We start from the raw sequence: 25,953 nt of genomic DNA, 5'->3' as shown, positions 1-25,953 counted from the left end.
CGCGTGCAACAAAGTTGCCAAATAGTAACAGAACCGCGGCATGGCGGGGGGTTTACTGGCTCAGCTAAGGCTGTGCTCGGGGCTGCTGACGGGGCCAGGTGGCCCAGCCCGGTGCTGCCGCTCGACGGGGCCGCTGGGAGCCAGCTGCCGCTGCCACTGGGCTCGGTCACCCCAGCCCGGCGCTGCCCTGTGGTGGCAGGCAGGGACGGAGCCCCCCTCGCTCCCACGGCGGCGGCGGCGGGTGGGGACGGAGCCCCCCGCTGCCTCCCCGGGCCGCGGTAGTGGCGGCCCGGGTTCCCCCCCTCCTCCCCGGGCCGCGGCAATGGCGGAGTGGGTCTCCCGCCGCCTCCCCGACCCGCGGCAGGGGCAGCCCGGGTCCCCCCTCTCCTCCCCGGGCTGCGGCAATGGCGGCGCGGGGCCCCCCCGTCTCTTCTCCGGGCTGCAGCAGAGGAGGGAAGGAGGGAGCTCTCCCGCCTCTCTCCCCGCCCCCGGTGCTGCCTGCAGGCAGCCAGGCTCCACCCGTGGTGCAACAGAGTAGCAATTTGTAACAATCGCAAAATGCCGGCTTTGCAGCTGCTCTGCTCGGCACTCTGGCTGGCACTTCTGAGGTTGTAAATGTCAGAAAATTATTCACATATTAGCCGCTCCTGAGTATTAGCCGCATTTCCGGTTTAAGAGCAAAATCTTAGTCAAATTGGTGCGGCTTGTATTCGTGAAATTACTGTATATTCAAGATTAAAAAAAAAAAATAGGTGTCTCATATTAAATAGAAAACTTTCCACTTTTCTTGTGAACAGTCCACTTCAGAATGCAAAAAACATTTGCCCTCTGTATTGGTTTTGCACAGCCTGGTTTTTGTAGCAGGGAAGGCACAAAGATGGTTCCTGTGAAAAGCTGCTGGAAGCTTCCACCATGTCCAGCAGAGCCAATCCCGGATGGCTCTGAAGACGGACATGATGCTAGCCAAAGCTGGGCCAATGAGAGGTTGGTAACACCTCTGTGATGACATATTTAAGAAGAAAATCAAAACAAAGTCACAGGTTTTGCTTCTAGTTAGCAAAGAGGAAGAGGTGGGAACATGTGAGGAAAACAACGTGGAGAAATCAGGGGCAGTGGAGACAGAGGGGCAGGAGTGCTCCCGGTGCCAGAGCCAAGATCCCTCTGCAGGCCGTGGTGAGACCATGGTGAGGCAGCTGTGCCCTGCAGCCCATGGGATCCATGGGGGATGCAGAGATCCACCCACAGCCCACGGGGATCCATGGGGAATGCAGAGATCCACCTGCAGTCTCTCCACTGCCCAGCTGTAGCAGGGGAGGGTGAGTGAGTGACTCTCATGGGTGCCTGGCACTGCGACAGTGTCAAAATCATGACACTTTCCAAAGGCTGTCATCTTCCCCAGGAACTGCTTTCCTAGCTTGTCAACATGTCTGCATGTTAAGACAGCTCATGCAGGTAATAGCCAGACTCATACAAAAAACTAAAAAACCTGCTTCTATTGTGCTTTTTCCCATGCTATGCCCAACAAACTTATCCACCCTCAACTGATATTTCTTGACATAACACTTCCACTTCTTATTTTACCTCTTTACCAGGTTTGCATACAGGTATATTGTACGAAAATTTCTGCCACTAGAAAAGACGAAAAGTAGTTCTCTAAGTTCTTCAAATACTTGTTTACAAAGGAAGTGGGGAATCCACAGTTTGACTTCAAAAGTGTAGAAGCCCAAACAGAATACAGAGTAAACAGCCAGATACTCTGCACTTCCGGAAAAGCACCACCTCCTGGTATCTGGCAAAGGAGTTCTAAAGCGGTATTAGTAGCTCTGGAAGATTTAGACTTACTGGAACCAGAAAACAGTGGAAGACTTGAAACCCTGTGTCAGAGAACAAGTAATTAGTTCAAAGTGCAAGCAGAAGAGAATGACCAGGCAGATGTATTCTTCACTTTTTTCCCTCTATACCTGAATGAAATACCAAGATGACAAGACAATTCTAGAAACCCGTAAGTAAATTTGAGAAATATTGGACCTACAGTTCGACACACCTTATAATACACAGGAAATACAAAACTCTGTAACTTTAAAGGGTTTTCTCATATGCCATTACATTGAAATATCCCAGTGTCACTGCTTAATGAAATAAAAATCCAATCCCAACCACACACTCTGACAGTTCAACATTCTTTTATATTATTATTTATTAATTGAATACATTATTTAAATGAACCTCAGAATTATTTGGATTACAGCCTGGAATGAAAGCTCATTATAGAGCTACTGATTGCCTTGATAACAAGGACTGGAAGCAAATATACTGCAGCATTCACTCAAGTCTGTGAAAGAGATCTAAACATCCAAGTCAGTTTTGCCAAAAAATTAACAACTTTTCGTAAATAAAATCATAGAACTATACATGAAGTAGAACACTATTTGAAGAGCTTAACTGCATATCAACACTATGGATCTAGCTGTTAATGTATGTGCATAATTAGAAAGTTTACAAAAGTAATAAGCATACCTCAAGTATCTTTTCATCAGGTTCAGATGAGGGGTCAGATTAGGGAGGGTTCTTCTTCAGGTGGTCTCATAAAATTTATGCAGCAGAATTCATGTTCTAAAGGCAGTCAACTGAAATCAAAGTGCCATGTATAGTAGTACTTCTATGTTACATCTATCTTTAATATGAATCAAAGAAGGTATATTTTCTTAACACAAGAGGTCAATTACCTGCTTTTAATATCTGTGAAATGCTTTCTCTCCAATTGTACAGCACAGAAATTGTATGGAATCTGAAAAGACTAACACAAGCTATTCTGGTTGATTGCAGATTTTAAGAAAAGCAAGAAAGGCACAGAACATTACGCTGAAATTTTAAAAAGTTAGAGAAACGTAAGCAGCAATCAGCTGTCCAAGTTCTGCAACTCTAGACAGTATAGCCAGATGTCTACTGCCAGAAGTATCTTACAAAGAACTAACGCCTGTTCATCTCTGTCCTTTTAGAAACTAAGCTTGAACAAAGACATAGGAAAGCTTTTGAGAAAGGCCTGTGTCAGTGTTTTAAAGAACCAACAGTAAGACTGCTATTGTCACCTAATCCTCAAGATAAAATAAAACTCCTGTCAAAGGACAATCATCAAAGAGATTAGCAGCAGTTACAGATTAGCAGTAATTACAAGGGGTATCTGTTGCACAATGAATGAAAATGGAGTTCAGTATTGTCAGAAAACAACGGTTTTTTAGGAGATGAAAAGTTTATTTATAAATTGCCAACATTTAACAAAAACAATATTACACCGTTTTCCATTTTCTACAGAAATACAATAACTTACAGGGGTGCTTAGTCCATTTTTGTCACTAATACATATAAAACAAGTCTGCAGATAAATAAGTGAAAAAAATCTGTTTACCAACCACTACCACTAAAATTGTACCTGTAAATTTTGGAAGATATCTGCATAGAATAGTAAGAACTGAAAAGGGTGCTCTTTTTAATTTTGTAAGTCATTTTGTACTACTAGGATATGCAAAAATTTAATTAACATGCAATACAAAATATTTGAGATAAACAAGGTAAAACTCAGTGTGCACAACTGGAAAACAGTGTTAAGATGCCCTTCTATGTTTCTAACCAGACATCAGGAAAACGTATGTTTTATATGGTCGAATTTCAAATTCCCTTCACACCAAAATCAGATTTATAACCATTAAAATCCATACTTAGCCAGGATCCACTGAAGAAGGACTAAAGGCGTGGTGGAAGTTTTCTTGTACTAGATAACAACAAATAATTGTAGAACATCTCAAATCAACGTTATGTAGATGCATTTTACAAAGTAGATTAGCTGTTAGCTAGTGAAAAGCATTTGTGGAGATGGAAGGGTGAAAAATGTAGTTGACCGTAAATGCAAACCAGCGCGTCTGGAGAACAGCAGCAGTCAGGCCATCTGCTGTTTATTAAGACATTCTTGTTCAATATTGCATCAGTTATCACACAGTACTTGTAACCTCACCAGTAATCCCTAAATACCTTGCAAAAACCTCAAGCATTGGTATCTATTTGCTATTGATATGCAATACTTCCGAAACTGAAGTGTTATCCTGGTTTGCATACAGGTATATTGTACGAAAATTTCTGCCACTAGAAAAGACGAAAAGTTGTGTAGGCAGGAGAGATAACGGGGAGTTTTGAGCTGGGGCAGGAGTGGGGGAAAAAGGGAGAGAGGAGAGAATACAGGGAAAAAAATACGGGAAAATTAAGCTTTCTTAGCTACTCATACTCTGTAGTACCCTTAGTTTTTCCCCAGCTGCCCTTTTAAACCTCTAACATTCCATAACCTTAATGGCTCCTTTTCCACTTCCATTAGTGCTAATGACTATACACTACACTGTTTTTTGTTTTTTTTATTGAAGCCATAGATTCAATTATTTGTGAAAGGTGAACAAGACCCTTACAATTCACCATACTAAATATATCATGGCTAACAGGCTGATACTCTCTCCACTGCATAGCCTTATCTGAAGTCAATGAAGTTGGTGAGAATTTTGAAACTCATTTCAATAGATGTAAAAATAAAGCATTCATATCATAGATAACCAGATCAATTACTTCCATACAAGGACCCTGGTGGGTTTGTTACTTGCTCCTTTCTGAACTTATGAACAGTCAAATTCAGTAAGCCAAGATTACTCATATCAACTACGGGCTTCCTTACATATTCTTTTACCTAGCAGCTAGTAAGGAAAAAAAAAAAAAAAAGAGAGAGAGAGAGAGAGAAAACAAGTATGATGAGCAATACTTTCAGTAACATCCTGTGATTTCAGGTGCTCATTTTAGAACACTTGGAATGAATCACATTGTCTAAGAGGAAACAGGAAAGGTGCTAGCATTTTCCAGTAAAACTGCTTCCTTTAAGGAAAGTTCTAAAATCCAGTAATTTAAAATCAAAAGACACATAAAATGAAGAGTAATTCTGAAAATATTTTATGTGATTTTTACAAAAAGAACGCAAGAAAAATACTGAAAACAAAGTACCAAAAAGACTAATTGTTGTTTGCATTTAAATACCAATTAAGTCACTAGTTATACTTTTCTCAGTCTCCTGTGATGCTAAAGCAGTCATCCAAAACATTTGGATTTCCATTTCCTTTCTGGAGGACTCATGAAAAATATCTCCTGGGTATTGACCGAGCACCCCCAAATTTTCCCAACAAACTCTTTCACAGTCTCAAATACTCTCTACAAGCACTTGGAATAAACACCGCCACTAATGATTTGGTTGGTGTGTGCAGGCATTTGCCCAAGTATCATGATAATCAGGCAGATTAAGACAAAGAGGGGAAGCAATAAATCTCACTGCTTTCAGCAGACAACCTGGCACTGACCCTGCTAGACTCAGACTCAGGACATGTCATCCATGGAGTCTGTTAGCAGAAAGCCAAATGTGGGTGATTTTTGCAGTTTTCACAGGACATAAATACAGTTCTACCATACATCCAATTCACACATCCATTCACGCATCCATTCCATGTACACCTATTGTGGGAGAATAAATACAGATAATTTATTCACAGATAAATTCTCTACTGATTTCAGAAAAAAAAAAAAAAGAAGGAAATAATCCCCATCTGACAGGAATTCATCCTATGACAAAGTAAGACCAGTTAAAAACAAACTTTATGCTTTACATTCACCATCCTGTAGAACACCGGTCATTTAGCAGATTACTTTCCAGTGTCTTACTGTCTTGTCATGATTTTAGTCTTTCTGCTACAAAATTTATGATTCATCTAATTTATCTTGGAAATCTACATAAAATTTACAATGGTCACAACTGTGCATCTGAGAATTTTTCATAGAAAAAATATTGAAAAATATTATGTTTAAAACTAGTTGTATATCCCCCTAATAAGAAAGCTATGAGAATTAAATATTTTTGCACATATCTTGATAAAATAAGTATTTCCCTACGTAGAATAGTACTTTGATGAACATGATGGTGTTACAAAATTAGAGTTTATTGGCTCACTTGAATACTGTAGTGCTGTCACTACCTTGGATCTTAATGCTACTTAAAAATATTTAAGACATGTATAAATTTGATTATATGAAAGTAATGAGATTATATTAAGTAAAGTGTGTTCCCAAGCACACTTTTTAGGATGACTACCCAGTTTTAAATGTAGCCATTTCAAAAGAGAAAAACTGGTACAAAAGGGAATGAATATAGTAGGCATAAGTATATTTTGCTTTCTAAAAACAAATTATAGTACCGCATATAATTTATGTGATTTTTTTAAACAACAGGTTTAAAAAACCACATTCCTTTTACCTACTCACTACATGCAACCATTCCGGAAATCTTCCCATATTAATGATGTACCAATTTCATAACTTTATTCACAATGAACAGACAGGCGTACCTCATCCAAGAAAAGCTCTTTGTTAAGCCATAATTATATCCCATGCAGAAAATATCCTGTGAAGAAAATATGCACCTCACCGTGGGTTCTCCCCACCTCTGTCTATACAAGTTCCAGCAGGGTCCAGGTGGTGCAGATAAAGATGTTTAACAAACCAGACTTCAGTTAAGAGTCATGTTTTCCAGAACAACTGTTGCATGTAAGAGTTTCACAGCCATCAAAAAAGACTGAGCATTCAGAATCCCAACAAAAGGTTTTAAAATGCTGAATCTAAGACCTATGGTGCATCAACACAGATGCTGTAAAAAGCTTGCCCATGATTACAACATACTTTGACATACTAACTACTCTATTGAATACTGCTAGGAAACTCAGAGAATAAATCCAACAACTGTCAGGAGCTTCCTGCAAGACTGCAACAGCAATTCAAGATACAGAGTAACAGTATGAAGCAGATGAGATGGTGAGGTCTACTGTTCATTATTGGGTACAGTGTTGGCATGAGGGTAGATTACAAAATACTACACTAGACAAAAAAAAAAGTGCCAGTTATTACATGTTTAGCTTTTTTTGTTCTTTTTAATCAATAATTATAAACTGTAAAAATGCACCCTAATTCACTACAATAGACTATGCCCTGAGAAGTAACATTACACACTAAGCAAAAGCCACTAGGAAGAGTCAGGTCTGCAGTTCAAAAGCATAACATATGGAATTCCCTGGAAGCATATTTCCTCCATTTTTCAGCAACAGAGCTGCTTCTTCAGAGGAAAAGACTAATGAAAATTCATGCTAATTCTAGTTTTTCCAGCTTTAGCTACAAGAATTTTTTTTTTCCTTTTTCCTTCAAACTCTCCCTGGAAAACCTGATGGATTCATTGATAAAGCTCTTGCTTTTCACATCTGAAAGAGGATATATGTCTAGCATGAGGTTCTGAAATAACTGAGCCTGATGAACTCCACTTAAGGGCATCAGTCAAAAAACTATTTGGGAGGTAGTCAGAGTTACTCAAACACAAAATCAGGCCACCTCACCAATGCTTTGCTACATTCTTCTTTGCTGGTTGGAAGAACAGAGAAGAGGCTGAGAAGAAACATACCTCTGTGTACAAAGGGAAAAGTATAGACAGGGACACTGAACTTCCTTAGAAACTAAATTAAATATTAAGTGCATTTGAGAATTGGTGAGTTACACCCTTTTCTTTGCATCTGACACTGATAAAACAGTAAGATCTAATTATACATATCTCTCATCACCCACCCAGTGCAAAGATGCATTTAGAAGTGACATCTACGTTTCATTGTCAGTTCACTGCTTTTTCCAAAATTGTTCTACAAGATACAATTCAGCAGTAATGGGTTTTTCTCCCCACATTGTAAGTGCAATTGTTCACCACCTACTAGATTTAAAAATAAAAAACCCAAAAAGCACTCTTCCCTTACAGAAGGCAAAACAAAACTAAGCTAACAACAACTTGTCCAAAATTTAATCATTCAATCTCTAAAGACTCACAACTTAAATAATTCTCTGGTACTCACATTTTGCTCAGTGTATTATATATTTTGGAAAAGTATGCTTTTTGAGTCTGGTTATGCAGACAAATCTTTCCAAAACACTTTGTTTCTGTTCATCACTATTATACAGTACTGTTTTAAAAATTCATTAACTATCTACTTAGGAAAAAAAAATCACTCCCATCCATAAAGTCTAGCTACACATTCTAATTAAGCAGCACTAAAACAAAACTGGAAATGTCATAAATTTTGATTATAAGACAAAAATCTAAACTTTCTCACTAAATTATCAATTCGCTTATTTGTCTTAAAGCAAATGACATACAAAGTAATTAATCAAATAGTATAAACTGACAAGTTACTTTATCCCCTATTTAAATGACACATGGATTTTGTTGTATAAAGAATATGTAAGCGGTCAATAAAACACAAATATGCAGACATGAGTACATTAAGAATAATAATCAGAGCAGCTATAACAATGTGTTCCAATAACTTCATACAAGTTTGTTATTGTAGCTATCTTTAATGCTGCATGTTTCTCCAGTGACTGTAACACACAAGACAAGACAAACAAAATGCCAGTGAAATAACAGTTACTGTATTTAGCAGCTGAGAATCTACCGCTTAAAAACATGATTCCTTCTATTCCAAATTTTGCAGTTTCAAATTACATTTGTTCCTCGAAACCCTTTGTTTCTAGTACAAACAAATTTCTACAAAGACTAATCCAGTGAACAAAAAGAATCCATTCAAATGACACATACTACAGCAGAAGACAAAATTAGGAAAGATGCTGAACTTTACACAAATATGTTTAAGGACGTGCAAAGTTAGATTTTATATTTGTATAAACTTCAGAGAGTGAGAGCATTGTATTCTGCAGCTTCTGCTGGACATTTTCTCTGCAGGAACGTTCACCGATTAAATTTTTAGTCTCTGATCTCTGAAACACAAAACAGCTGAAATGCCTTATGAAAAGTAGCCGTGCTCAGTATGTTAACTACCAATGGCCTAAAGCCACTTTCTTTCATTTAAAGCAGTGCCCAAACAGGATTCCGCAGTAACACCAAGTGGTTAGACAGGTATGCTGCAAAGGTCATAGTTCCACAACTTCCCATCAGCTTTGAGTTTAATGTAGTATGTTAGAAGCGCCTCTTCAACCATTCAATGTATGAGGCTTCAGGACACTGACAGTTTGAGGCAATTTAGGTATTATTTTCCTTTTTCATATAATATATATATTGTTATCATTAAAAAATTAAAGTTCAAATTTAACAACTTACTGATTGCATTTCCTTCAAACGAAAAGGTATGACTTGTTTCAATTTCACTGTTTAGTTTTCAGGCCTGCTAACATTTCTGAATGTAACTATTCTAACTGGATTTTAAAAAATAGAATGCAGGGGAATATTTCCATCAGGTGCAGAATTTAAAAACCCACACTTACAAGTTATACTATAGCCATCAGTTTTTGCAAAAGTACAGTACAGGTCTAAGAATGCTAAGACTCCACATCATAGTCTGGAAGAACTATATAATGAGTTTCAAGTCAGATTCTAATATTAGCATTTTCTTCTGAAAGCCTCAGTGCAAGAAGAGAGAATCTCCTCCCTTACACAGTTCAAGAAATGTTTCTTATCATGCTCCCACTTCCGAGATTGCTCCTATCACTAATAATTTTTGCCAGGGTAAACAGAACACAAAATATAGTAGTAAGTAACCTAGGATCAAGAACCCGATCTTTAATATATTGCCCCCTTGACTTCACACTTTAATGGGATACTGTTAAGCAAACTGACCCAGGCTATTACACATACTTTAATGTATCATCCACATTCAATAAGCATCAGGTCCCCTGGGATGTGTAAAAGTTCTTGCTCAAGTTTGTAAATTCAGATTCCTGTTTGTACTTGAACCTACCCATGTCAGTGATCACTGAGGCAACATCCTATGACAAAACTATCCTCTCAAGCCAATCCCACACCTCCTTCAGACAACAGTTATGTTCTTCTGCAACTAAAACCATAAACCAAACCACGACAGCATCCCATAGCACCTCCAAGCTAACGACCACATAATATATCCATAGCTATGAAGAGGCAGGTGTGGATGCCCCCAAGACAAAGTTTTGACATGGAGATGCTCAAGCCTAGATCAATCTTATTTATGTACTGTAAACAGAACAGTGTACATTTAGAAATGTCATTGTTAGCCACTTTGTGCCTGAAATGAATCATGAACATACCCTCAAAGATTGCAAGTGGTCTGTTTTCATTTTGAAATGCAAGAGTAAACTCCATTCATCAAACTACTTAGAAGTACAGGAACTTCACATTTCGAGGGCTTTTTTGATTCAAAGTGACACCTTTTGAACAGGCTACCTGTGACTTTTCCTCCCTCAATGTTTCTCTCTCTGCCAAACAGAAACAGCATCTTGAAACTTATGGTCAAGAGGCATTTGGGGCAGGAGATAAATAAAGTAATTATGGCAAGGACACTAACTTGAAAATCTAATCCCCCCAGAGAATGGTCTGCTTTTAAAAGAGGCAATGTTGCTATTGTATAGACTTCTACAGTTGTAGAATGTTTCCCTGGGTCTGTGGACCAGCACAGTTCTACTTGTGTAAAAAATCCCTTTTACAGACAAGTTCTACGGAAATGACAAAATACACCATTCATATTTGATTTCAAATTCCCTTAAAATTTACAGTTATGTAAACAGAGATTGGTCGGGGTAGAGCTCTTCCTGAAGAGTAAAAAAGGTAAAAAAAAAGAAACCAAAGACTGAAGCTGTTCAAAAGAACAAAAAGAAGAGTTAGTTTCTTCCTCTGACACTTTTTTTTTAACTGTACAGTCTCAATGATCAGCTGTAAGAGCTACTTTTTACTCCATCCAATATTGGACTTGTAGGGTCTTGGTTAAGTACAAGTTACCAATGTGTGATTTAGCAGGGTGAGACTCTGTAGTGTAAATAAGACATACAGAAATGTGTATCAAGTGTGATTAATTCTGGATTGTTGAGATAAAATAAATAAATAAACACCAAGTAAGAAATTAAGGTAAAGTGGTCTGTTTTAAGAAAACTATTTCCAAATACACCTCTGACTGTGGGTGAATATGTGTTTGAACTATCTTCTGCCACATCTTCCTGTATCTGCTTATCAAGATTTCAACCTTATAGGCCTTCCTATCAAGTTAACATGACAATTACAGTAATTTCACAACTATAAGGTGCACCGGATTATAAGGTGCACCTTTTTTTTTGCAGCGAGCATCTGTGCACAACGAAGTAACCAATAAGAAATGGAATTGCACGAGCCCTGCCGAGCCGTGCGGCCCCACCCCGGCCAAGCTGCGTGGCCCTGAGTAGCTCAGCTCGCTGCTCGCACTTTCAGGTTGGCAAATTTCCGAACATCGTCCATATATAAGGCGAACTGGATTATAAGGCGCACTTCCGGGTTCAGACCAAAATTTTAGGCTTTAAGGTGCACCTTATAGTCGTGAAATTACTGTAATAAGCAAACAAAAACCCAGTTAAAACAGTAAAAGGCATGACAGTTCCAAAATTGTTACTGGAGCCTTCAGAAAGAAACACTGTATTCTGATGTTCTACCAAAGACTGCTATACAAAAATAATAGCACTCACCTAATAAAGTCTGCATCCAATAAGGTATTAGCATGATGCTACACAAGAACAAACTGGGAACGAGTTTAGTTAATAATGACAGATTCTCCCATTCTTTTTTCAGACACTTTGTTTCACAAGCATTTCAAACTTTTTTTTTCTTTTACCTCATTTTTTTTTTAAGTCATATGATTCAGTCCACCTTAATGCAGAAGTAAAAAAAAAAAAAAAAAAAGAAAATATCATGTTAGGAAGCTGTTAAGAATGATTTCTCAGAAAGAATAAGTAACAAACTGCATTTGCTCAATAAAAACATATGCCAGCTCTTTCATAAAGTCTTTTAGACTTCTACTCTGAAATTTAGCTTTAGGACTGACCATCAAAAGAGAGAGAAACACAGAGCTAGCTAACACTTGCAACCAAGACATGCATTGTGTCTGAAAAAAGAATATTGCACTAAGAGAAGAACCCTGAAAGCTTTAAACACCTCCTTCACTGACCTAAAAAAGTAACTAACCATTTTCTATAAGCAGTAGCAAACCTGGCTTGGTCTCCATCCCTACAAGTTGATAATACTTTATCAACAAACCGGTATTCCATTTCTGGACCAAGAGAGTCCTGCACAGGAGCACGTTTCAGGCGTTTTGTTTCTTGGGTATAGCCTTGTTTGCTGCTGGATTCATTCAAACCATCAACATCCATAGCTTGTGCCATGTGACTTATTGCAGGACTATGGTGGGAATTATTCAGACTTTCATCACTGCTGTCCACAGATGATACCACTGCACTCATGAGAGGAAGTTTGTTGCTTAAGTGCTGTTGAAGGTAGAATACACACCTTCTTCAAAGGAAAAGAAGAAAAAAAAGAGAAAGTCATGTACTGAAAATAACCTGCTGTTGCTGCTGAACTGTTTCAATTCATCTGCCATCCCACCAGATTTCAATCAAGACATAAAATCTGCTCTGTCTGTGCATGCTGCACTAGAAAGGGCTCCATGTCATTTTGGCAAATTTACTATTACTTAGTCAGGAACCTGCACTCAGCTAATGAAGCAAACATTTAATGCAAACAATCTTCTATCTACACTTTGTTCATTTTTTTGTTGTTTAAACATTTGAAAAGTGTGAGGAGGGTCATTAACAGCATCTTGTGTCTCTTGCACAAATTATTGGGACAAGCAGAGCTTATACTGCAAGATATTTAAGCCAAATCAAATCTCCCACACAATAGTTCTGATCATGCTCTTGAACATTTTCAAAAGGCTTAATACATAGTAGCTTAAAAATCTTTTATTGAGTGGTTCTTCCTAAAACCAGAACAATTTGTTTGGAAATATCACGTGAAGAATCAAACACAAATCAGAAGGAAACTCTTTTGACCAAGTCCTCTTACCTATGACACCATAAGGTTTCATGCCCTGGGTAATTATCAATCAGTTCATTGCAGAGTTCCATCTCTTCATCTAAACGGCGGGGGAGATCCACGCTTTGCTCCTCTGCACAGACAGCTTCTGTCCCTGCACTCTCTTCTTCCTTCTGAAGGTTAGGGTTTTGTTCATTTACCATTTGATTTTGTACCAGTATGTTATTGTCAGTCACTGTTCTGTGTATCAAGGAATTGAGCAAGAACTGGCGGTAATGAAATCCACTGTGGTCTGAGACATGCATGGATACCCAATATTTAGTGGATGAAAGTTCATCGAGGAGAACCTGAAACAAAACGCAGGAACAGTTATCAACCAGTACATAGGAGGAACTTATCACTACTGCTTCTGTATTAATCTCTTTGGGGATTTCAGCCACTAGTTTAAAAATGGTTTAAGGATACACAGAAAAATGAACCATCACTGAATCTTTTCTACTGTGTGGTGAAAAGCACCTTGACATCCCTGCAGAAAACAAATTAATACTTCTTTCAAACTCTGAAAAAGCAGGTTTTTTCAGAAACCAGCCCACAAGTTGAGTGGGAAAAAAACCCAAACCACTTCTGATATGAAATAAACAGTGGTTTAAGAATCTCAACATGGTTAGCAATAAATACTATTTAGAGGAGGCACAAACTACACTGTTATTAGCTTTAAGAACTTTTCTTTTTACCTAGTGGATTGTGGATGTCAGAAGGTGGGTGAGCTGCTTGGAAGGAAAAAACCCCAAACTTAATTTACACCTTCATTTTCCATGACAGGATGTCAACCACAGCAACATGTTTAAAGTCCTAGAGCCTGTGAAATACGAAACTACTTATCCATAACCAGGTTGCTTGATTTTACTACTGAAGAACCCCTAGAAAGGCTTTCACCACAATTCTGGTAAATACTTAAATTGCCAACTGTAGCTTTTTTTTCTAACTGCTGACTCCTGTGAATTGTCTCTTAATTCTGAGTGCTTTTAAACCTTCAAAATTCATTTCTGGAGAGAAATGCAAATTTGGCTCCCAGACAAAGCTTTTATGTTGCTTTGCTTTCTCTGTTAGAGTCAGTGGTTTGTTTTTTGTTTTGGCCTTAACCTCTTTTCTCACACTGCTTCTCCTCCAGAGCTTAAACTATCCAAAGAAATCAAAACAACCTTTTTCATTAAATTATAAAGACCTTTGGAAGTAATCTTGATAATCTTATAGTATACTCTTGCTTTTAACATCTTCTCCTAAGCTACCTACATCACTTAACAGGACCAGCTGATGCAAAACAACTTTCATAGGTAGAAGTCTTTATTTTAGATACTGCAGCACAAAAAACACAGCCTCTCACAAAGAAAACCATGGAAACACACAAGGCTAGCTATAGAGCTTTTTTGGGGGCATCTGTTGTAAAAGAAATTGGAATAAATACAATGCAAACAGTGTCTTCTACCCAAGACAGAAGTTTTTTTACAGGTTTTTCTAAAAATCTTTTCACACGTTTTTTCTAAATCTTACCAAAAGATACCAGCATCACCTTCCTTTTAGAGATCAGCAAAGTGAAGTGCAGTACTAAGTAACAGTCCACAGTCCAGGGTTCTTAAGGGAGATAAACTCCATGACCAGATCTGCACTTTAAAACGTAAGATCAGCTTTTCCTTTCTTCATAGAACTGAGCTTAGTATTTTAAACTTCTGAACTTCAAAATTTAAATCTTTTAAGAATAACATAAGGCTCAGAAAAATCAACCTTTATTCAGCTATGATTGATACTACACATATATATATGCTCAACTGAGCTCTTGGAAGAATCCAATTAATTTATCTGAAATATCTATAAGGTTAAAATTTACAGAGGAACATCTTAATTATGCATTTTACTCCCTGTACAAAGGGAATAAAATTATTCTCAGCATCCCTCCTTACATGAACCAGAATGCCTCTTTTAAAAAAGCAACACAGAAGAGTTCCATGAAAACTTCTTGAGATCTACAAAAAACAGAGCCTCCTATCTAGGAACCTCAGACTATCGGTGGAAGATGTCTTGAACAACTGGAAGTAAAAGAAAAAGCCAGTTAATGTCTGAATTCCACTATCAATCAATCAAGATTCCAAGAATCTTTCTTTGCTACAAAGCCAGCTTTCTCCATTTCCATCTCTATCAGTACAAGCCCTTGTACAAGCCCATTGCCACTGTTCTGTGAAGAAAGAGGAAACTATATGAAAATGCCTCCCCACTCTTGAAAACCTCTTTTCTACCTCTGGTGGTGAGCTGACTACCATGGAACAGGCAGCCTCCCCCAGAAGATGACATTTGTGCTCAGTGACCTTGGTCTCAACCTCTGGATCTGCAGAGGAAACGCAGAAATTTCTCCTCTAGGGAAATAAAATAAGAACTGGAAAACAAACTTTTAAGGATAACCAGACAATTATAGCAATGTCCGCTCACAGAAACTAGTACCTTAGATGAGTAGTAGACCCAGACATTTAAGAAAAAGCCAAGGTCTTACTGGGGATGGCTACAACAAAAATTGCTTTATGTTTTTTGAACATATTGTCTTCTGGGTATCACACCAGAGAAGTGCTGCCTCATGACAATTACTCCACTACTTGTTTGCTTGCTTGTTTATTGCAGAGGCTCATCAGTCAATCTCCATCCTTTAATTATGAAATTGAGTATTCCAATCTAAAGAAAAAGTTCGTCCACCCTTGCTGAACTACCTATTTTTCTATCTGCATGATTTCACTGAAGCAACACAGTGTGTATAGATTTGAAGACTATACCTCTGCTACTCTCTTACCCTAACTCTTTAACTAATTACACACCCACCTTCTAGTGGTATCTGGAGCCTATGATCTAACCCCACTAACTAACCGTACAGTCATATGAGAAAGCTGAAATTGGGCTTTCTAAGGCAGTAGGGTGGGCTTAGATTTGATATTAGGGAAGAAATCCTGTGCTGTGAGGGTGGTCAGGCACTGAAATAGGTTGCCCAAGAGAGGTTGTGGATGCCCCCTCCACTGAAGTATGGGCTGGATGGGGCCCTGAGCAACCTGATCTAGTGAGTGGCATCCTTGCACATGGCAGGGTGGCTGGAATGAGATGGAGGTCCCTCCCAAGCCAAACCATTCTGCAATTCAGTAAACCTGCATATTTTTGTAAAAATCTGTAATGTTTGCTTTTTCCCTGTTCTTCTTATTTGCTTTTTTCCTTGAATCCTGTCTTGCAAATAATCACAGTATAATTCTGCCTCTTAAAGTTACCTAGACATATTTTATCGTAAGTTTCTTGCTGTCTTTTATGTTCTACTTTTTCCTAAATCTCCTGTATGCCAAACACCTTCTACTAGGCCCTCTGATGACATCTATAGGTGGTGTCATGAAAAAAACCTAGAGCCAACATGGAGACTTCCCTACAGGTTAAACACATTGGTGGAGGAACAACAGCACCAATGAAATTTTGTCAGAGGTAACAGAAACCAGATGGACAACTCTAGACAGAAGTATCACTTCCATAGACTTCAATAGATCAGGAGGGGAAGTGGGATGGCAGGCAAAGTAAATGGACTTTGGAATGATCAAACAAATTTAAAATATTTCCTTCACAGGTATGTTTGTGATTTGTCACAAAAAGCAGTCACAACTGACAATGAATAAACTCTCCAGAATAATTCAAGTTCTGCAAAGAGTTACTTCTATTACAGTATAATTATTTTACAATTAAATTAGTTAGGAATAGTGAATGCAAAATGCACTCAAAGTGTAATCCTGATCCTCAGACTACTGTTACCAATATAATGGACACAGAGTTGTTCAGAACTTGTTTTAAGGCATAGAATGAATTGAAACTCCTGTCACCTATTAGTAAGCTCTAATAAAGTTCCTGTTTTCTATTAATATAGAGCTCTAACCCTAACTTTTAACCTCCAATCTGTCTCAATCCCACAATTCTTCTGAGTTTTCTGAAAACCACCTTTTCATATAAACTTGCTAGGCAGACAAGTCCAAATTTTGCCTTGTCTCTGCAATGCACATAAAAATAATGGCTATATTGATTCAACAATGTCCAGTAAACTCCTCCCTTACAACTCCATGCGGCAAAATGCAGCAGCTGCTCTTAGAAGTGAGTTATGTGTCACTGTATCAAACTGATATTCACAAAGAACTCACCTAGCCACTCAGAAAAAAATGGTATTACACAACTGCCTATATAATTTTAGACCATGTCACATTAACTAATTCAATTTGCTGCAGTCTTGATGTTATAGATGCAAAACATTCAGCACTACAAAGTGTCTCTGCTGTTCCAGAAATAGTTTAATCAGTTCCCAGTGTAAATGTCAAAAAGTACTGCTGGAACTGAAGAAATTAGTTACAAGAACTACCATGCTTTCTCCAAAATTCATTCCTGCTATCTTTACTTGGTCCTTAAATATTCTGAAACTATAGGTAAGCTGAATAAGGGTATCAATAAAATGATATTACATTATCAAAATAATATCTGTTACGTATTACCTTTCTCCTCCACTAGAAATTTCAAGACTAGCACTGGAAGAATTACTTAGAGTTGCCCATTCCTTACTTTGGGTCAGTCCCACACAGTCCCATCTACACTCTTCCTGCACATACATTTAAGAGAGAAACAGATCTTTGTACACAGGCAAGAAAAATGTGTTATTTCTAGTGACCAGAACCTGCTCACACTGGCAAGAAAATTGCAAAACATACTCACTTCAAGATTTTGCGCACTTTCTTAAAATATTTTTAGCTACCTGTGATAACTTCACTTGATACTCTTCATTCATGTTATACAATCTGCTTTGCAAACCAGTATTAGGGTTTTTTGAACAAGAAAATGTAAGAATTTATTCACTACTGTATTATACCTTGACAGTGAGCTTTGCCAAATGCTGTAAAACCCAGATGCGATGGGACCAGGCATTGTAGTTGCTTGGATATCTCCCAGCAGCTTCAGAGCAGACATTCATTTCCTCCTGCACTAGTCGGTGAATCCTCTCCACGGGTGCTGCTCCCAAGTTTCCTTTAGTTGCAAGACTGGGCAAGGAGTTTTCCTGAATTAGTTGTTGCAGCACCCATCGTCTGGTTAAACAACGTAAAGTGTTAATGGTGAGAGAGCAATTTTAAGAGAAAAAAAAATTGCTTTTCATTTTCATAAACCAAATATTTTCAATATTTCTATTCTCTGAACACTACAGCTAGGAAACGAGTGAGTAGTAAACAACTATCTGAATGCCTGCCATGCTAAAAGTTACAACACGATGATCACGTTCCCAAAACAGTTATATCAGTTTGCTCACTCTAAGTGATCATGGTTACTTATAGCATAGTAAGATAAAACAGAAGGGAACAGCAAATTTATGAAACAGTTCAAGCAGTGTGTGCATGAAATTTGTAATGAGCTCCTCTTTCAAAGTCTTGCATAGCACTGAAATGAAGTAGCCAGTGTGACATAGAAAAAAGAGATTCAATGCAAAATTACAGTAATTTCACAACTATAAGGCACACCCTTTTGACTACAATTTTAGTCCGAACTCGGAATTGCGCCTTATAATCCAGATGCGTCTTATATAATGGACAAAGTTCAGAAACGTGCCAACCTGAAAATGTGAGCTGCAAGCCAAGCCTGGACCTGCAGCCACGTGGGGGGAGCCGGGACCTGGTGTGGCCACCGGTCGGGAGGACTCTGGGACCCACCGCGGCTGCCAGGCGGGGGGGACTCCGGGACGTGACTCAGCCACCAGCCAGGGGGACGCAGTGCAGCTGCCGGCCAGGGGGAAAGCCGCGTGGCTGCCGGCCGGGGGGAAGTCGGGACGCGGCGCAGCCGCCGGCCGGGGGGACATCGGGACCCGCCACAGCCGCCAGGTGGGGGGATGCCAGGACACGGCACTGCCGTGCGGTGGGAACCAGGAGCCGCAAGCTGTGCCAGCCGGTGCTGGGGGCGGGTGGGCGTGCCAGGGCCTGCGGCACGGGGAGGGCGCCTGGGGCTGCGTTTAAAGGTTAGACCGATGTGTGAAAAATGTTTGCAAATTGAGCACCTGCTAGTAATTCGTTACTTTGTTGTGTGCAGCGCAGCTCCTCGCTGCAAAAAAAAAAGTGCACCTTATAGTCCGGTGCTCCTTATGTAATGTACAAGGCTGCAAAATTTGCTGACTCCCAGAGGTGCGCCTTATAATCCAGTGAGCCTTATAGTCATAAAATTACTGTAACTCTGCTTGGTATCTTTTACATCTGACAGTACTGCACACCACAATTCAAATTGGTTTCTGTACATCACCAGCAGTAGCAAAGTCCAAAAGTCTTATGGTTTCAAGGGTATAAGCAAAACAAATGTTTTTATTGATGAAGTATACATACAAGTACAGATTCCTAGATGTTTTGATTTTTTTATTTTACTTTGGACAAAGTTTTAGTAGTATTTGTAGAGGCAACCTCAATGCTGCATCTGCAGCTCCAACACAAAAGGGTTCTACAAAAACAGATTACAGATGTGTAATTTTCCACAGAGTAGCCCATGTCAATGGAATTGCAATGGTCCAATGTGGAAGGTTCTGCAGAGATGGACATCCTCTGGCGTGTAACAGAGGTTATCCTATTTTGAACTGCCTCACAGTGGTTCCAAAACCAATTAATTTTGTAAGCCATGTATAAAATTATGTATCTACATATATGTGTATATATATATATATGTGTATATACATATATGTAAAATAGATAAGTCAGTTGCATATTAAAGATGTTAACTCATCTGCTTTTTCTCTCATTTGATGACATTCATAATAAGCTTGTTCACTCATGGGTTTTATCTACATTGTATCTTTTTCGCTCAGTTATCAAAAACGGACAGAAGTATTCAGAAGTATTAACATGCAAAAAAATCTTATTTTTCTGGTGTTAGCTATCATGTAGAAAAGGTAAACTATGACAAACTGCAAGTTTTTTTCCCATTATAACTGCATGCTTTTGCTTCAAAGCCATCAAGCAGCACAAGTCAGTGGCATGAGAATGATGAAAAACAGTTGAACACCAAAATTAAAAATCAATGCTGCAGAACTACATTGTTGTTCCTGTATCAATGAAACACCTTGCACTATTCCATGCATTGCTTGCTAGGTTTGCTTTGAGAATTTTAAGCTCATCCATGCAGTGACAAACAAGAGTTTATCAACAACTTCCACTTCAAAAAATTCTTATGTAGTCAGTAAGTTTTGTTATGTTCTTTATAGAGTATGAAGCCCCTAATACAGTACAAACTTTATAGCTGCCCTAATGTTGGACATATTATACACAAACATAGCAAACTGCTTCCTAATGTGTTACATTTAAATCTCTTCAGTGCTGTCTATAAAATACCGACTTATCTTTTTATTTCTATCATGAAAAAAGACCACACATCTATGAAGTTTTTGGGGGTTTTTTTTTGTTTTAAAGCTGAACAATGGATCTATACTTCACTAGGCTCTGCTACAGGCATTTTATGGTCAGTCATGACAGAGATGGTTAGCCTTGTGCATTTGAGTAACTCTGGAGTTACATTTTCCAAACATGTGATCTGTTATTTTAATATCCAGTAGTGGTGACTGAATGACTTAGTTTAAGCTAGAAATTATAAAACTGAATTCACCAAAACAAAAAGACCAGTATTGAGATGCAAAAGAACCCAGCTTTATTTATAAAGGTTGGCTTTAACAGAATCTTCACTTTCTGAAACACCCATGGACAAGCAATACAGTGGTAAGTTGCAGGGAAAGGAGAAACCTACAGTGCTCGAATACTACCAGTTGATGGAATCAGAATTTTCAGGTTGAGAATTTTAGGTGCTGCAAAATATCATAAACCTCTAAGAAAATTTATTTCCCCTATGAAGTTTATTTTAAAAGTATGCAGCAGAAAAGGTGTATAAAACTTCAGTTTTAAGTATAGAATATAGATAGGTAGCTTCAAAAGCCAAACTACAGTATTCTGCAATGACTGGTTCAAAGAATCTGATATATTTCTAGATGTCCTCCTGCATCTATGACTCTCCTTAAACCAAGAACAGGAAATTAAAAAAAAACCCTGGGAAAATGTTTGAAGAGTTAATAGAAGGCAAAGGAAACCAACCTATGAATCCATGTTTCTGGACTCTTTGGAAACTTGGTTAACGCCAGTTTTCCAAGATGCAAATCTTTAAGTGGATTTAAAGTGCCAGACAGTATTAATTCTTTCCTACAAAAGATAAAATAAATCTGTGTGAATTAAAGTAGTAACCTAAAAACAGAACACAAATCCAAATTACAAATTGCATGGCATTTCCTTTGTATCATAACCGAACTTCAATGTCAAACTACTAGAGTTTAAAAACCCTTTAATGCATTAATTCATTCTACTATACATATATATACACTATATATATATAGTGTATATAGTATATACTATACATATACGTACTATACATATGTGCACAAAGAATTTTATCTTAATCTGAATACATACAACCCCTTAGTTCTCAAACCTACCTAGAAATTACTGAGTCAACTATCAGTAAGGTTACATATATAGATAAACATCCCTTCTTGAAATTAAGCCTTTAGATCACTGTGTACATCTGAAAAGAGTCTTACACATAGCACTCCTCCACATCCACTTTTAGTTTTTACATACTGTTCAAGGTACAGTGTCAAGCTTCCTTAAATTTATAAAGAAAAGGGAAATATTCTCTGTGTGTAGAATGTTTTGCAAACTTAACAAAATGGCTGCAGTTGCTCAGTTTACTTAAATGTAGAACAATCTTTGGTTAAAGAAAAAAATTAAATTTGCCCCTCCAACACAACCCTTTCTAGAGTACCTCTCACAGACAGAGTAAAATGAAAATCTGTACTTGGCCTTCTCACCTTCTTTGCACAGAATTCCCTGTCCCTCATCCTCATCTTTCTAGCTTTTTTAACTCTTATTGCATGTCCTGAGCATGTCTGTAGACATCACCCTATCACTGGTGACTCCAAGGGCATTAGTCTTCATATCTTATTCTCCAATCTAGTAGGTAGCAGCTTTGAAGTAAAGATACAGTAAGTTTCAAAGTTACCATCTGCAGAAAGAAAACACGTATTTCCTAGAACCTGCAGAAGTCACAACTGAAAATGGAGAGTGCAAGAAGCAGAAGCAATTTTGGCATGGGTTTGGGTGTTGGTTTTTCCAATAATTTCTGATTCATCCATAATAATAGGCATGGTACTAGTAAAGTGAGGAGCAGGTGATCAACTCTCTGACCAAAAGACTCCCATCCTCCCAAGGATGGGAGGAAATATATTCTGGAAAGATATGCTATCAAATAAGAAGGCAGAACTCCTCTGCAGTCTGACAGAAAAAACAGTGTTGTCCTAAAGTTATGGCCCAAGTCTCACAAACAAATTGATATATTTCCTTTCTGTGAGACATATTTTCTGTCTGACTTGGTAATTTTTAGTAGGAAACTGATTCCATCTGGTACTTTGGCTTTGTGTTGCTGTAATTGAAACTTATAACCACAGTCAGCAGCTAATGGTTGCAACACTAACAGTGAGCAAATATTACTTAAAATTCAAACAGAGTGGGGAAATGTGTAAATCCTTATGGAAGTTTTGCTTCTGATAGTTACTGGGACATCTGTTTTTATCTCAAGCAAATTCCAGCATGCTTCAGATTGGATGCTTTTAGCTGGTTTTTAACACGCAGTTCAGATATACCAACTGGAAGTGGCAGACTGACCATTCTGTGCCAGTGCACTCAAATTTGGAAAGCAGACAAAAGAAAGATTCCAGGTCAGCACTGGAGCAGGTAGAACAACTGGCTCATTACTGTAAAGCAAAAAGTGATCTTTTGGTAAAAATTACTTACCATACACACAGAATGAAAATACAGCCTAGATCAGTCTGATACTTACAACAAATACATGTACATATTTAACAAAGATTGAGATTACCAGGCCACCTACCTCCCAAAACCTAAGAAGTGAAGAAATTGCTCTATATTAAAAGATTCACTGTAAATAAACAGCCTCATACTTACACACTATCAAACTTCCTCTTTTGCAAAGTTGAGGAACAGTACAGACAAGATCTACCTTCACTGCTGTAGCAGAAAAGCTGTTTTCAGCTGTAATCATTTCCAAATGAGAGATTCTCCCATTCACAAAGGACAGTAAGCACTAGTATGACTTATACACGCCCACATAAAGCACTTCTAAGCTCTTTCAGTTAACATCCAACTTGGGATATATAATTTCTAGCTCACTTTATTGTCATGTGGATCATATATAAGGATTAAGGACCATAGCTCCCAAAAAAAAATAATCTGGAATCATTTTGACTTGCATTATGCTAACACCTTTGAAATCATTCATATATGAAAGCAAAATGTGACTTTTCAGAGTCTCTTGTTACCTATGTCTTTTCATCAATTGTACATGCCAGGAAGCATAACAGGAGGAACAAATGCATTTATGAAAATTCCTTTACAATAACTTATATAAAAATTTTGGTCATTTTAACTTGCAAGACTTTTCAACTTCTAAAAACATAGCGTAACTGAATTTAGGATTGACAACTGAAGAGATCTGTTATCCCATTCAGTATGACAAGGGTTTCTCTCTTGGTTCCTAGGACTTGACACAGCTACTCTTTAGCACATCTCCCTCTGCCACATAATTACTCTAGCTCAGGTCTCAGGGTTTACCTTACAGTCCCTGCCCTTCTGTAACTTTCCAGTCACTTCTAATTTAAATAAATAAACAAACAACAAACATATGTAGTAGGCACATTACAACTGTTCAGAATAGCTACAAAGTCAAGGCCATCTGTTCCTAGCTAGCCTAGATAGCATGTTTTAAGTTCTGTGTCCTCCTGTTAATTAATCAGGTACAACTTTCTATGATAGTCAGCTGAGCTGAAATGCTCATTTGTGTTCCACACCACCATTTCAGTCTTCTGACTCAGTTCTGCCAAATCCTGTGTCCTTTCCTATTTCTCTCTCTTCACCTATCTTCAAGTTTGGTGCTACTGAGTCAACCACTATCTCTGAAGCTTCCAGCAGAATTCAACATATTATCCCAGTCTACAATGAAAGAGTCAATAAATTACAAGAAACACACCATGTGCAGGGCTGCTCTTCAGTAAACAACTAGAATACTTTTTATTTTTAGGCTACTTAAGAGTCTATGATGCTTTTTTCCCCCTCAAAATAAAGCAGTGAATTTGTGTATGGAGAATGCAATATGAACCCAGCATTACAAATATTGTCTGAGCAACAGGAAACCAATCATCCTACAACAAGATCCAGCATGTTGTGCAAGCAGAGTGCAAATCTCATACAATTAGCTCTCAAACCGGACTACCTCAGAACAAGGATTTATCACCGGCATCTCTAAGAACACAGTCCTCTACTCTGTGACTGATTATGCACACATCTGGCTAGCTTGACCTGTAATTTCATAGAGAAGTTCAAATATATACAACATAACTAAAGTGCCTCCTCTTCAAAAGAGCAAATTACCAGCAGAAGCTCAGAACAATGTAGGGTCAGATGCAGTTCCTATGCTAGAGTGGGTTCCCTGGTAATCTCCACTGACTGACTTGTGTAACAAGATCTCTCTGGATGCTACACACATGCTTCCAAGACAGACTGACTGGTAGATCACTAGTCAACAGTTCGGGGAGTATGGCAAACTTCTGTAATAATTTGTACGTTTTGGTAAATCATAAACATCATAAAAGAGAAAACAACCCTCATCCTATTCCTTAGCATTTTTAATTCCACTTTCAACTTTGAACTACTCTTCTCATGCACATAAAAGCTAACTCTTTCAGCTGTCAGGCACAAAAAAAAAAAAGCCAGACTGATAAGGATGAATGTATGAGTAGTAAAAAAAATTTCCACAAAACGTTACACTAAAAATCAATTTTAAGTACCATAAGATGAGATTATTGTTAACAGCTTGTAATACTGACACAAGCTCCTAATGCCATTTTATCACTTCAAAGCTACTCAAGCTATACATTTTCATGACAGTAACCCCCTTGCTATCACATTCATCCCCCGTTTTTAGACCTGAAAGACACAAGGATACAGAACACAGCAGAATCCTTCAGAACTAAATCAGCAGTGAAAGAAAAAAAAAGAAAAAGTTGAATTTGCCATAACTAGTGCTGACAACTAGAAGCAGCCATCATCTTTCTAGGTCATTTTGTTAACGCACCAGCGGCAACAGTGCACTGTAACTACAGAAGTCCTGGTTTCCATTAATGTATTCCTAGAGACTATCATTTGCCAGTATTGCCAACCCTCCCTCCCTTCTGAAACTATAGCTTTAAGACTGTCTCCAGTCTTACCTAGGCAGCAGAAGGAGAATATTCCTCCAACTCTGAAATTTACAGAAGAGCTGCAGGATTACAAATTTGTAAGGGATTGTTGTTTCTGCACCCCCTAAAGAGCAGGGAGGTAAATTCCTGCTCCTGCGCCATTGACTCCTGGACAAGTTCTGAAGCCTGACCCATGATGAAGCTATACTATATCCAACAGTTACAAGAAAGGATAGGGGAGGGGGGAAATGTGTTCAAAACTGAGGGTAGACATCTTTTCCCCCTCTCCTGCAGTGTGTCTTACTGAGCTTTGATAGCCTGCACTGGTAGTGGCAGCAAAGTGGGTTAGAATCTCAGAAGAACTCAAAGAGAGGTAAAAATGAGAACAGTGAATACACACAGCAGATATCAGTTGAACACTACCCTCATTAACTGCAGGAGGAAATAGGAATAGTAGTTTAGTGGGACTTATACACCCTGAAAATGTGGTTCAAACGTGCCTTCATATGCAGCACTGTAATTTTCAGCCTGCAATTAAAACAAAACAAAACAACCAAAAACAACAATAAAAACTCCAAACAAACAAAAATCCCCAAACAAACAAAGCAACCAACCCAACAGAAACCAAAAAAGGGCAGTCTCAAGCTGTCTGCAATACACAGAA

The 25,953-nt window shown here is 38.3% G+C and overlaps 1 protein-coding gene across 1 annotated transcript in view; it reads right to left on the bottom strand.

Moving 5' to 3' along the window:
- Nucleotides 1–3,231: 3,231 nt before the first annotated feature.
- The window catches only part of PTAR1 (protein prenyltransferase alpha subunit repeat containing 1), a 37,376-nt gene continuing 14,654 nt past the window's right edge, over nucleotides 3,232–25,953 (bottom strand). Inside the window, exons 4-7 of the mRNA XM_033084858.1 lie at nucleotides 21,079–21,183; nucleotides 17,844–18,057; nucleotides 12,956–13,272; nucleotides 3,232–12,403 (exon numbers count right to left, since the gene is read on the bottom strand). Of these exons, the coding sequence (XP_032940749.1) occupies nucleotides 12,055–12,403; nucleotides 12,956–13,272; nucleotides 17,844–18,057; nucleotides 21,079–21,183 (985 nt within the window). The 3' untranslated portion in view covers nucleotides 3,232–12,054. The remainder of the gene's footprint in view (nucleotides 12,404–12,955; nucleotides 13,273–17,843; nucleotides 18,058–21,078; nucleotides 21,184–25,953) is intronic.

Source organism: Catharus ustulatus, chromosome Z (assembly GCF_009819885.2).
Source record: "Catharus ustulatus isolate bCatUst1 chromosome Z, bCatUst1.pri.v2, whole genome shotgun sequence".
Lineage (NCBI taxonomy): Eukaryota > Metazoa > Chordata > Aves > Passeriformes > Turdidae > Catharus > Catharus ustulatus.
Note: the sequence above shows the minus strand (reverse complement) of the source record. Positions and strands in the feature narration are given on the sequence as shown.